Source organism: Nycticebus coucang, chromosome 12, assembly GCF_027406575.1.
Source record: "Nycticebus coucang isolate mNycCou1 chromosome 12, mNycCou1.pri, whole genome shotgun sequence".
NCBI lineage: Eukaryota > Metazoa > Chordata > Mammalia > Primates > Lorisidae > Nycticebus > Nycticebus coucang.
The window spans coordinates 57,083,940-57,098,577 of NC_069791.1; the positions used below are offsets into that span (position 1 = coordinate 57,083,940).

The window sequence follows — 14,638 nt, forward strand, 5'->3', positions numbered from 1 at the left end:
CCTGGCTATTTCTTGTTGCAGCTGTCATTGTTGTTTAGCTGGCCCAGGCCGGGTTCAAACCTGCCAACCTCAGTGTTTGTGGCTGGCGCCATAAGCACTGTGCTACGAGCAGTGAGCCGCCTTTTAAATATTTTTAAAACTCTCTCTGGGGTGGCGCCTGTGGCTCAGTGAGTAGGGCGCCGGCCCCATATACCGAGGGTGGCGGTTTCAAACCCAGCCCTGGCTGAACTGCAACCAAAAAATAGCCGGGCGTTGTGGCGGGCGCCTGTAGTCCCAGCTACTTGGGAGACTGAGGCAGGAGAATTGCGGAAGCCCAAGAGCTGGAGGTTGCTGTGAGTCCTGTGACGTCATGGCACTCTACCGAGGGTGGTACAGTGAGACTCTGTCTCTACAAAAAAAAAAAACTCTCTCTGGAGTATTTTCTATTTTTGACAATTTCCTAGTTTAAGATTTTATTTTGTGGGTGGCGCCCGTTTCTCAGTGGGTAGGGCGCCGGCCACATACACTGAGGCTGGCGGGTTCAAACCTGACCTGGGCCAGCTAAACAACTATGACAACTGAAACAACAACAAAAAAATAGCTGGGCATAGTGGCTGGCGCCTGTAGTCCCAGCTACTTGGGAAACTGAAGCAAGAGAATCACTTAAGCCCAAGGGTTTGAGGTTGCTGTGAGCTGTGACACCACAACCTCCACCAGGGCAACAGCTTGAGACTCTGTCTTAAAATAAATAAATAAATAAAATGAAAAATTAAACAAATGTACATTTCAAAACTATTAAGAAATGAGTATAATTGTGATGGATGTGTTACTTCGTTCAATGTAAGCATTTCACACTGTGTATCGAAGCAGTATCCTGAACCCAATAAATGTATCAATCTACAAAGTTATGATTTAATAAAAAATAATTTAAAAAATAAAAATAAAACATTAAAAAATAAAATAAATAAAAAATAAACAAACAAGAGGGACAAACAAACAATGTCAGAAATATGATATCCTTCTGTCCCCAACTTTGTGGTCCCTATGTTTCTTTTAGATATGCTCCTGTTTTCCTCAGTATTTTTATCTTCACATATTTTTAAGTTCTAAATTTAAAATCCTTGATTAATACAGGGCTACCATTAATTATTGGTATTTAGTGGTTATTAATATGAACTTGAAAAAGTTCTATATGAAATGAATAAGACAAAAAATTATGACGATTATATGAGAAAAGGTAACCTGGGAGAAAAAAATCCACTGTTAATGAACTAGAATTTTCAAATAGTTGCTGCTGTGAATCTTTTCCTCCAACTCTGTCCTAAACACTGAACCAAAATTGTGATGCCTTCTGGCATGAGAGAAAAAAAAATCATTCCCCTTCTTCTAAATGCTAAAACCTCCTCAAAATGCTAAACACTGACATACAACTAAAGTTACAAACATTTCTCCTAAAGCCTCTAACAGTAAATAAACCAGGTGTGTCTTTAATGCTATATCTAGACAGCACTTAATTCCTTTCATCAAGCTTGGACAAGCTGAACAGACAATCTAAATAAATAAAAGGATAATCAAAGGATTTTGACCTGAACAGAAGAGACAATAATAGATATGTAATTGGAACATTTAGATCCCTCCTATACATCAAACGTCATATTTTCCTGTAGTTCTGTTAATTATAACTTAGCAAAAACTGGTAAGGTGTGGGTGGTTCATGCCCCACCTCAATCCCAGCACTTTGGGAGGTTGAAGCAAGAGGATCACTGGAGTCCAGGAGCTGGAGGATTCAGTGAGCTATGATCATGCCACTGCATTCCTGCCTGGTGACAAAGTGAGAAATCCTATCTCTAATCAAAAATAAAAATGGCAGCACCTGTGGCTCAAGGAGTAGGGCACCGGCCCCATATACTGCAGGTGGCGGGTTCAAACCTGGCCGCAGCAAACAAACTGCAAAAAAAAAAAAGTTATAACTTAGCAAAAATAAAGGTACTTTATAGACTTATATTCAACATGAACTAGTATTTCTAAACTTGGATAAAATATAATTAGTATTTCTAGTCTCAACTAGTAAAACCTTGCCCTTTAATATTTTCTTTCTTTCATTTCAAACTAAGAGTAGCAAGCCTAACAAGCCTAGTTAGCAAATCAACATGAAACAGAATTCCTACAGAATAAAATGAATGGAATTCCTATTTTTTTTTTTTTTTTTGAGACAGATTCTCACTGTGTCACCCTCGGTAGAGTGCCATGGTGTCACAGCTCTCATTAACTTGAAACTCTTGGGCCCAAGAGATCCTCTTGCTTCAGCTTCCTGGAGTAGTTGGGACTACAGGCACCTGCCACGCCTGGCCTTTTTTTTTTGGCAGTTTTTGGCCGGAGCTGGGTTCGAACCCACCACCTCCAGCATATGGAGGCCAGCGCCCTACTCCTTTGAGCCACAGGCGCCGCCCCTATGCCTCTATTTTTTAGAGATGGGTCTCCCTCTGGCTCAGGCTGGTCTCCAACCTGTTAGCTCAAGCAATCCAGCCACCTCAGCCTCCCAGAGTGCTACCATTAGAGGTGTGAGCCGCAGCACCTGGCCCCTCCCATTTTTCTCACAGAAAATTTCCTATTTACTTGGTCTAAAGCAGGGGTCCTCAAACTATGGCCTACGGGCCACATGCAGCCCACCGAGGACATTTATCTGACCCACGGGTGTTTCTGCCACAGCTGCCTGTCCTGCTCCGCAGCCGACTCATCCCAGGACACAGTGTGCTTGTGTGGAATGTGTGCAGCACTCTCTGACTCTCCTCCTTTTCTCGGTCTCCTCTCAGTCTCAGGTGTGATTGAACTAGTCACCAGCTTGCCTGTGCAGAGCCTGCTGCTGCCAGAGGACCACGGTAAGAACAAGTTAGGATTTATTTATTTATTTTTTTAAGTTAGAAGGGCTTTTTTTTTTTTTTATTTTGCAGTTAGTAGGGCCTTTTTTTTTTTTTTTTTTTTTTTTTTGCAGTTAAGGCGGGCCTTTTTTTCCTGAAGTTAGGAGGTCTTTTTTTTTTTTTTTGCAGACATGTGGTGCCTTTTTTTTTTTGAAGTTAGGAGAGCCTTTTTTTTTTTTTTTTTTTTGTAGAGACAGAGTCTCACTTCATTGCCCTCAGTAGAATGCCGTGGGGTCACAGCTCACAGCAACCTCCAACTCTTGGGCTTAGGTGATTCTCTTGCCTCAGCCTCCCGAGTAGCTGGGACTACAGGCACCTGCCACAACACACGGCTTTTTGTTGTTGCAGTTTGGCCGGAGCTGGGTTCGAACCCACCACCCTCGGTATATGGGGCCGGCGCCCTATCAACTGAGCCACAGGCGCTGCCCAGAGATCCTTTTTTTTTAAAGTTGGTTAGTTGGTTGGGGGTGGTTTCTAGGGGGGTTGCACCACAGTGATAACGCAAATAGTCAGCACTCAATGCTAATGCAATTGTCAGTGCTCAGAGGTAATGCGAATAGTCAGTGCTTGGTGGTAATGATAACTGTTAAGTGCTCAGTGCTAATGCAAATGGTCAGCGCTCAGTATTAATGCAAATTGTCAGCAGTCAGTGTTATCGCAAATGGTCAGTGGTTAGTGTTAATGCAAATGGTCAGTGTTCAGTGTTATCACATGGGGGCCCCAAACTGGTAATCTGCCTAGGGCCTCATGGGAACTTAATCCCACTCTGCAGACAGCCGAGGAATAGGAAACCCAATTTTATTGACATTAAGTGCATTTATATTCTGATTGCTATTCAGTTGTGTATGATGTTGTATGTTGTGTGCTGTGTAAGCCCCGGTTCACACTGTTGCGACCTCTGAGCAGTGCAAGTTCAGCCATATGCTTGTATGGCTGAACTCGCATTAGATTTGGAAGAAGAAAGGCATATATGCCTTCTTTTTTCCTTCAGTGTGAGTTTACAAATCGCAGTGCGGTTCGCACAGGGTAGTGTGAACTGGAAAGGTGGTGGAGGAACCGGCTCTGCAATCGTGCCTGTTCCCACACCACACCAGTGTGAGACTGAGGTAAAAGTGGAGTTCCACCATATGGGCGCTGCCGAGGCTAAAATGATGTGGACTAGCAAGGCTGCATTGATGGACACTGATCAGACTACATTGATGGGCACTGATCAGACTGCACTGATGGGCAGCGCAGTCTATATGTCTCTGTGTGGGCAAAGTTATTGCTGGTATATTGTTTTTGTAGTGCTGTGTATAAATATTGGTATTTAACTAATAGCAATTTGGAATCCCTAGGAAACAATGATATCAAGAAAGAGAAAAATGGAGTTGGAGTGTAGGATATTCAAAGAACAGTGGACTTATGATTACTTTTTCATGCAGTACAAGGAAAGAGCTGTGTGTTTGATATTCCAGAATATAGTATCTGTATTCAAAGAAGACAATTTGCATTGACACTGTCAAACACAACAAAAAGATAAATATGTTTGATTGGAGAAGTGAGAAAAGCTAAAATATTAAAACTGAAAAATACATTGACAACTCAGCAAAATACTTTTATGAAGCAGAAGCAGCTAAATATTTCATCACTATGAGCAAGTTTTCAAGTTGCCAAGCTAATAGCGTGCACTGGCAGACCATTCGTGGAGGGAGAATTTGTTAAAGAATGCCTTCTTTCTGTTGCCAAAGAGATGTTTTCAGAGAAGGCCAATTTATTTAGTACAGTGAGTCTTTCAGGACCTACAATTACACGAAGGACTAAAGGAATGGGAGACAATTTGCGTCAGCATTTGCAAAACTCTGCAAAAAAAACTTTCCTATTTTTCCTTGGCACTTGACAAAAGTAATGATGTTTGTGATTCTGCACAACTTCTAATTTTTATTTGTGGGATGAATGACTATTTCGAAGTCACAGAAGAGCTTGCTGCACTGCAAAGCATCAAAGGAACAACTACAGGAGAGGATATCTATGAAAAGGTTTGCCAAACTGTGAATGGTTTGGTGCTGGACTGGGCTGAACTAGCCAGTGTGACAACTGATAGTGCTCCTAACATGGTGGAGTCTAAGAAAGGAGTAATTGCTCGCATTAACCAAGAGATGGACAAACATAACCGTTCTCATCCAATAGCCACACACTGCCTCATCCACCGACAAGCGCTGTGTAGTAAATCACTGAAGTGGGACTCTATTATGCAAATTGTGGTATCTTGTGTTAACTTCATTAGAGCTAATGCACTAAACCACAGATAATTTCAGCAATTTCTGTCTGAGCTAAATGTTGCCTGCGAAGATGTTCTGTACCACACAGAAGTCCATTGGCTGAGTCGAGGGAGAGTTTTGAAACATTTCTATGACTTACTTCCACAGATTACAACTTTTCTGCTTTCAAAAAACAAAGAAGTACCAGAGCTCAATGATACAGAATGGAAATGGCACCTTGCCTTTCTGACAGATGTAACAGAGCTACTCAACAGTTTCAATGTGCAACTTCAAGGAAAAGGGAAGCTCATCTGTGATATGCAATAACATGTGAAAGCATCTGAAGTAAAATCAGGCCTCCTCATCAAACAAGTGAAGGAGGAAAATTTCTGCCATCTCCCCACAACTCAAAAATCTGTTAGCGGAAAAACCATTGGTTGCATTCCCAAACAAAACGGGTGTATTCGCTGGAAAAGTTGCAAAAGGAGTTCCAATTTAGATTTAAAGAGCTTCAGCTCCATGAACAGGACATACAGCTTTTCCATAACCCATTTTCTATTGACATTGAAAATGTGGATACAATTTACCAAATGGAACTGGCTGAACTGCAGAATTGTGATTCTCTGAAAGACACATTCAAGTCAAGCAGCCTTCCTAATTTCTATGCACCTCTCCCCTCTGAGACATATCCTAATGTCAGGAACCATGCACTCAAAATGGCAACCATCTTTGGCAGCACTTATGTCTGTGAACAGACTTTTTCCAGAATGAAACATCTGAAATCTCCAGCCAGATCTAGACTAACTGATGCACACTTGCATCACTTGTTATGACTAGCAGTGACAAATATGGAACCAGACACTGACCATCTCATTAGCCAAAAGCAAGCCCATAGTTCCCACTGAAATACTTTAACTTCACTTGTTCTTCATTTTAAATATTGTATTTGTTCCCATTTTGTTTTTTTATTTCAAAATAAGTGCACTGTGCATAGGAATTTGTTCATAGTTTTTTTTAAACTATAGTCCAGCCCTCCAACAGTCTGAGGGACAGTGAACTGGCCCCCTGTTTAAAAAGTTTGAGGACCCCTGGTCTAAAGAGAGGAAATGGGCTGAGCACAGTGGCTCATGCCTGTAATTCTAGCATTCTGGGAGGCCAAGGCCAGCGGATCGCTTGAGCTCAGGAGTTTGAGACCAGCCTGAGCAAGAATGAGACCCCCATCTCTACTAAAAATAGAAAAATTAACTGGGCATCATAATGGGCGCCTCCCTCCAGCTATTAGGGAGGCTAAGACAGAAGGATTGTTTGACTACAGGAGTCTGAGGTTGCTGTGACCTACAATGATGCCAGGGCATTCTACTCAGGGCCACAGAGTGAGACTCTGCCTCAAAAAAATAATAAAAATAAATTAATTGAATAAAGAGAAGAAACATAAAAACGGTTAGAATGGTGGATAATAATGCCCACAGAATACTATTTTTTTTTTTACTTTTTTTTTGCAGCTTTTGGCGAGGGCTGGGCTTGAACCGCCAGCTCCAGCATATGGGGCCAGTGCCCTACTCCTTTGAGCCACAGGTGCTGCCCAGAATACTATTTTTTTGAATTGTTTTCTAGTTACCTCCGCCTTAGCCTCCCAAGTAGCTAGGACTACAGGCGCCCGCCACAACGCCTGGCTATTTTTTTGAGACGGGGTCTCACTCTTGCTCAGGCTAGTCTCAAACTCCTGAGCTTAGGCAATCCACTTGCCTCAGCCTCCCAGAGTGCTAGGATTACAGGCTTGAGCCACCACGCCCAGCCCCTAGTATTTTTCAAAAGCATCAAAGTCAGTAAATGCAAAGAAAGATACGGATTGGAGGAGACAATGGAGACATACAGTACAGGACCCTGAATTTAAATCCTGGACTAGAAAAAGAGACTTTAGTGTGAAAACTGGCAAATTCAAATAAGGCTTGTGCATTGGTCAGCAGTACGGAACTAATATAAATTTCCTGATTTTGGTAATAGTACTATTAGTTATATAAGATGTTGACATTAGGAGGCCAAGTGAGGTGGCTCACTCCTGTAATCCCAGCACTCTGGGAGGCCGAGGTGGGTGGATTGCCTGAACTCACAGGTTTGAGACCAGCCTGAGCAAGATGGAGACCTCACCTCTCAAAATAGACAGGCGTTGTGGTCCTAACTACTTGGGAGGCTGAGGCAAGAGAATCGCTCGAGCCTAAGAGTTTGAGGTTGCTGTGAGCTGTGACACCATGGCCCTCTACCAAGGGCGACAAAGTAAGACTCTGTCTCAAAAAAAAAAAAAGATGTTAACATTAGGGAAGGCTTGGTGAAAAGTATATAGGAATTTTCTAATATGTTTACAACTTTTCTGTACTTCTACTTTAAAAGATTCTTAAAGTTTTTATGTACTACAAAAGTAATGTAAGTGAAAGGCATAGGTTATCAGTTGTAGTTGTCTTGCAACTTTCCAGCAAATTTAAATTTTTTCAAAATAAAAATTAGAAGAAAAAAGAAAATAGACATTTAACAAAATATTTATTTCATAGTCAATGACTGAGTACTCTTAAAAATCTCTATGCCCTTCAAGCTAGCACCTAAATTATACTCACAATATTTCTAGGGAATGGAAATGGTACAAACAATGAGGAAATCTGCCTAAGATCACGTAACAGAGAAACTTCGAGCCTACTTTAAAACAGTATTCATTCTATTGCTAGTCTAGAGCTGTAACCAATAAACCATGCTACAGTTTAAAGACCAACCAGAATCTATATTATTCTATACTCTCCAACATAGTCAAGTTTTCTCAGCTTGTTAAGAATAAATTTTTCAAGCTGCCAGTAACACAAAATCCACTGTGGCTAAACAATGAGGGAGTGTTTTTTGCTGCCTCCCACACTGTGCCAGATAACAAGGATGCTGCAATCAGCATTTAACTGCAATTTGGCCAGCGATGAAGGAGGCTAAACAGGCTCCTTCTGTGGGACTGGAGAGAGTAAACACCATCCTTGCCAGGAAGCAGCAGGATAAGACTTGCAAAAACAAAGCTGTCAGCAGCCATGGCTTTCCTATTAGTGACCGGAGTGCACACTTCCTTTACTGACTACAGTACTGCTTCCTAACACTGCAAATGGAGACTTCTCAACCTCAGAAGTCAGTGATGGTCAAGAAAAGAAACATGGCTGGTCCAAAGGTAGTGAGTGATCTCAATTGATGGTTCACACTTGGTTACAGATTAAACTTCGTGTCTATTCTTCCCCCCACCCACCCACTGCTGTACTTGACTAGTAAAAGAAAAAAAGAAAAGAAAGGAAAAGGAATGGTTTACCTTTACTAAATAAATACAAGAAATGCCGGTGTGAATTGATAAAAAGAATAGCTTATAAGGTAATTCATTAATTTTAGAGGAATTCATAATTGTAAACCTTTAGTAGTAATTAGCTGCCTATATGAAGTTAAAATAAATACAATTTATAAACATTTGGTTCAACTCAATCTAATAAAAATAAATGTACTATGTTTGACAAGGAATTATTATAAAAATACTACAGGAAAAGATGAAGGAAGAAAAGATAATTTACCTCAAAACATAGCTACAAAGAGGAATATAACTTTTTTTTTTTTTAAGAGACAGAGTTTCACTCCATCGCCCTTCAGAAGAGTGTCGTGGTGTCACAGCTCACAGCAACCTCCAGCTCTTGGGCTTAGGCGATTCTCTTGCCTCAGCCTCCCAGTAGCTGGGACTACAGGCGCCCACCACAATGCCTGGCTATTTTTTGTTGCAGTTTGGCTGAGGCCGGGTTTGAACCCGCCACCTACTCCCTGAGCCACAGGTGCCGCCCAGAGCAATATAATTTTTTTTTTGGTTTTTTTTTTTTTGGCCGGGGCTAGGTTTGAACCCACCACCTCCGGCATATGGGACCAGCGCCCCACTCCTTGAGCCACAGGCGCCGCCCAGCAATATAATTTTTTATTCGTTTTTTTTTTTTTTTTTTTTTGCAGTTTTTGGCCAGGACTAGGTTTGAACCCGCCACCTCCAGCATATGAGGCTGGCGCCCTACTCCTTTGAGCCACAGGTACCGCCCAATTTTTTTATTCTTAAATGTAGTCAATTACTCATGTTCAGATAAGATTTGATTCTCTGGAAAAAAAATTTTGGTTTAACTAAGATTTCACACAGTTAAAAATCAACAAATTGGGATTCATCAAAATGAAAAACTTTTGTTCTACAAAGACACTGTTGGCAAGCCACAGACAAAAAAAATATTTGCGAAACAGGTATCAAACAAAAGATTTCTATTTAGACTCTAAAGAACTCTAAAGAACTCTTACTGATTATACTAAGACAAACAACCCAATTAAAAACTGGGCAAAAGATTCATTTACTTCACAAAAGAAGTTATACAAATCTCCAACAAAAACAAAAAAGATACTCAGTATGATTAATCATTAGGAAAATGCATATTAAAATTGAGATATCACTACATATCTACTAGAATGGCTGAAATTAAAAAGACTGACCATAACCAAGTGTTGGTTAGGATGGAGCAACTTCAAGTCTCACACTGTTGCCCAATCAGCAATTATGTGTAAAACGTACAGCCATTTTGGAAAACAGTTTGGCAATTTCTTCTTTTTTTTTTGAGACAGAGTCTCACTATTTCACCCTTGTTAGAGTGCTGTAGTGTCACAGCTCACAACTTCAAACTCTTGGGCTTAAGGAGCCCGACACAATGCTCAGCTATTTCTTGTTGCAGTTGTCATTGTTGGTTAGCTGGCCCAGGCTGGGGTCAAACCCACCAGCCTCGATGCATGTGGCTGGCGCTATAATCACTGTGCTACAGGCATGGAGCCCAGTTTGGCAATTTCTTTCAAGAATTAAACAAAGGCTGGGCACAGTGGTTCATACCTATAATCCTAGCACTCTGGGAAGCCAAGGTGGGTGGACTGCTTAAGCTCACGAGTTTTAAGACCAGCCTGAGCATGAGCAAGAGCAAGAACCATCTCTACTAAACAGAAAAAAACTAGCTGGGCATAGTGGCCCATGCCTATAGTCCTGGGTACTTGGGAGGCTGAGGCAAGGGGATTGCATGAGCCCAAGAGACTGAGGTTGCTGTGAGCTATGATGACGCCATGGCCCTCTACCCAGGGCAACAGAGTGAGACTCTGTCTCAAAAAGAAAAGATGGGTGGTGCCTGTGGCTCAGTGAGCAGGGCACTGGCCCAATATGCCAAGGGTGGCGGGTTCGGACCCAGCCCCGGCCAAACTGCAACAACAAAAAAAATAGCTGGGCGTTGTGGCGGGCACCTGTAGTCCCAGCTACTCGGGAGGCTGAGGCAGGAGAATCACCTAAGCCCAGGAGTTGGAGGTTGCTGTGAGCTGTGTGATGCCACGGCACTCTACCGAGGGCAATAAAGTAAAACTCTGTCTCTACAAAAAAAAAAAAAGAAAGAAAAGAAAAGAAAACAGAGTGAAACATATTTCTACCATTTGATTTAGCCATCCTACTTCTAGAAAATTACTTAAGAAAGGAAAGCACATGTCCATAAAAAAACCTATACATGAATGAATATAGCAGCTTCATTTGTTTTTCTTTTGAGACTGAGTCTCATTATGTCGCCCTGCGTAGAGTGCCGTGATGTCACAGCTAACAGCAACCTCAAACTCTTGGGCTTAAGGGATTCTCTTGCCTCAGCCTCCCAAGTAGCTAGGACTACAGGCACCTGCCACAACACCCGGCTATTTTTTGGTTGTAGTTGTCATTGCTGTTTGGCAGGCCCGGGCTGGATTTGAACTCGCCAGCTCTGTTGTATGTGGCTGGTGCCCTAGCTGCTGAGCTACAGGTGCTGAGCCAAAGCTGAAATTTTAAGTTGAACCTTCATAAGTCGGAATCCATATGTGTACAAAATTCAAGAAGTCCCAAACTAACCAATAGGGACAAAAAGCTTATCAGCAAGTGTCTGAGAGTGAGGAGGAGAGATGGATGATAAAGGGGCAAAAGGAAACTCTGGGAGCATGTTCATTATCTTGACTGTAGTGACTGTTTCACAGGTATGTACAGTGTACATATGTCAAAACTCATGATTTGCACAGTTCATTTTTTAATTTATTTACTTTTTTTTTTTTTTTTTGAGACAGAGCCTCAAGCTGTCACCCTGGGTAGAGTGCCATGGCATCACAGCTCACAGTAACCTACAATTTCTGGGCTTAAGCAATTCTCTTGCCTCAGGCTCCCACCGGCTATTTTTTGGTTGTAAGTTGTCTTTGTTGTTTGGCAGGCCTGGGCATGTGGCTGGCACTGTAACCAGTGTGTTACAGGTGCCGAGCCTTTTCTTTCTTTCTTTTTTTTTTTTTTTTGAGAGCGTCTCATTCTGTGCCCTGGGTAGAGTGCCATGGCATCCTAGCTCACAGCAACTTCAAACTTTTGAGTTTAAGAGATCTTCTTGCCTCAGCCTCCCTTCTTGCCTCAACTAGCTGGGACCATAGACACCTACCACAACACCCAGCTAGTTTTTCTATTTATTTTTTTTGGTTGCAGCCAGCATTGTTTGGCGGGCCCAGGCTGGATTCAAATTCCAACTTCCACAGTCACAAAAGGATTAAAAATGTCCACCGGAATCTTGAAAGGCTTATCAATATTCTCAATTAATGTGAATGGTTTAAATTGTCCTCTAAAGAGGCAGAGGTTGGCTGACTGGATACAAAAACTCAAGCCAGATATCTGCTGCATACAAGAATCGCATCTTACATTAAAAGACAAATATAGACTCGGGCGGCGCCTGTGGCTCAGTCGGTAGGGCGTCGGCCCCATATGCCGAGGGTGGCAGGTTCAAACCTGGCCCCGGCCAAACTGCAACCAAAAAAAAAAAAAAAAAAGACAAATATAGACTCAAGGTGAAGGGATGGTCATCTATACTCCAGGCAAATGGAAAGCAGAAAAAAGCAGGTGTTGCAATCCTATTCGCAGATACAATAGGCTTTAAACAAACTGAAATAAGGAAGAATAAGGATGGAAACTTCATATTTGTTAAAGATAATACTCAATATGATGAGATTTCAATTATTAATATTTATGCACCCAACAAGAACGCACCTCAATTTATAAGAGAAACTCTAACAGACATGAGCAACTTGATTTCCTCCACTTCCATAGTAGTTGGAGATTTTAACACCCCTTTAGCAGTGCTGGATAGATCCTCCAAAAAGAAGCTAAGCAAAGAAATTTTAGATTTAAACTTAACCATTCAACATCTGGACTTAACAGACATCTACAGAACATTTCATCCCAACAAAACTGAATACATATTTTTCTCTTCAGCCCATGGAACATACTCCAAAATTGACCACATCCTAGGCCACAAATCTAACCTCAGCAAATTTAAAAAAATAGAAATTATTCCTTGCATCTTCTCAGACCATCATGGAATAAAAGTTGAACTCAATAACAACAGGAACCTGCATACCCATACAAAAACATGTAAGTTAAACAACCTTTTGCTGAAGGATAGATGGGTTATAGACGAGATTAAGAAGGAAATCACCAAATTTTTGGAACAAAACAACAATCAAGACACGAATTACCAGAACCTCTGGGATACAACGAAGGCAGTCCTAAGAGGGAAATTTATAGCACTGCAAGCCTTCCTCAAGAAAATGGAAAGAGAGGAAGTTAATAACTTAATGGGGCATCTCAAGCAACTGGAGAAGAAAGAACACTCCAACCCCAAACCCAGCAAAAGAAAAGAAATAACCAAAATCAGAGCAGAATTAAATGAAATTGAAAACAAAAGAATTATACAACAGACCAATAAATCCAAAAGTTGTTTTTTTGAAAAGATCAATAAAATAGATAAACCTTTGGCCAACCTAACCAGGAAAAAAAAAGTAAAATCTCTAATTTCATCGATCAGAAATGGTAACAATGAAATAACAACAGACCCCTCAGAAATTCAAAAAATCCTTAACGAATACTACAAGAAACTCTACTCTCACAAATATGAAAATCTGAAAGAAATCGACCAATACCTGGAAGTACGCCACCTACCAAGACTTAGCCAGAATAAAGTGGAAATGTTGAACAGGCCTATATCAAGTTCTGAAATAGCATCAACTATACAAAATCTCCCTAAAAAGAAAAGCCCAGGACCAGATGGCTTTACGTCAGAATTCTACCAAACCTTTAAAGAACAACTAGTACCTATATTACTAACCTCTTCCAAAATATAGAAAAAGAAGGAATATTACCCAACACATTCTACGAAGCAAACATCACCTTGATCCCCAAACCAGGGAAAGACCCAACAAGAAAAGAAAATTATACACCAATATCACTAATGAATATTGATGCTAAAATACTCAATAAGATCCTAACAAACAGAATCCAACACCACATAAAAAAAATTATACACCACGACCAAGTGGGATTTATCCCAGGGTGTCAAGGCTGGTTCAATATATGTAAATCTATAAATGTAATCCAGCACATAAACAAACTAAAAAATAAGGACCATATGGCTGGGGCCGGTTCAAACCCATCACCCTCAGTATTTGGGGCCAGTGTCCTAACTCACTGAGCCACAGGCACCACCCACTCTCCATTACTTTTTTAGTAACTACAAAGAATGTATTACCTTCATCTTGCCTTCACTGAAAAGACTTTAATGATTTCATTATCATATTATCACCTTTCAAAAACTTCTCCAATAAGGGCCGGGCACTGTGGCTCACGCCTATAATCCTAGCACTCTGGGAGGCCAAGGCAGGTGGACTGCCTGAGCTCACAGATTCAAGACCAACCTGAACAAGAGTAAGACTCCATCTCTAAAAATAGCTGGGCATTTTGGCAGGCACCTGTGGTCCCAGCTACCTGGGAAGGGGATCCCAAGGGGATCACTTCATGAAGCCCAAGAGTTTGAGGTTGCTGTGAACTGTCACACCACGGCACTCTACTGAGGGCAACAAAGTGAAACTTTGTCTAAAAAAAAAACGAAACCCAGACATTTCCAGAACTCCCCCTATAAATCTTCAAAACCCCAAAATTGTATTACTGCTAAAACACTATGAAAATGTTGTTACTTTGTCAGTTGCAGTACAATTCCATTTAGCACTTACTACTGTATGCCAGAAACTACATTAAACACTCTACACACTATCGCATCTAATTTGCACAATAAACATATAAGATAGGTACTAGAATCACATTTTATTTATTTATTTATTTTTTAGAGACAGAGTCTCAAGCCATCACCCTGGGTAGAGTGCTATGGCTTCATAGCTCACAGAAACCTCAAACTCTCAAGTGATTCTCTTGCCTCAGGCTCCCAAGTAGCTGGGATTACAGGTGTCCACCATAACACCCGGCTATTTCTTTTTTTTTTTTTTTTTATTTGTTTTTTTTTTTTTTTTTTTTTTTTTAATTTGGCCGGGGCTGGGTTTGAACCCGCCACCTCCGGCATATGGGACCGGCGCCCTACCCCCTGAGCCACAGGCGCCGCCCCGGCT

The 14,638-nt window shown here is 41.2% G+C and overlaps 1 protein-coding gene across 4 annotated transcripts in view; it reads right to left on the bottom strand.

Annotated features, from left to right (window-relative positions):
- Nucleotides 1-14,638, bottom strand: part of TULP3 (TUB like protein 3) — a 58,569-nt gene that overhangs the window by 32,279 nt on the left and 11,652 nt on the right. The window contains exon 2 of one of the 4 annotated variants that reach the window (XM_053555669.1): nt 1,853-1,926. The exons of the other annotated variants lie outside the window; for them this stretch is intronic. Within the exon in view, the coding sequence (XP_053411644.1) occupies nt 1,853-1,884 (32 nt within the window). The 5' untranslated portion in view covers nt 1,885-1,926. The remainder of the gene's footprint in view (nt 1-1,852; nt 1,927-14,638) is intronic. 4 annotated transcript variants of the gene reach the window in all.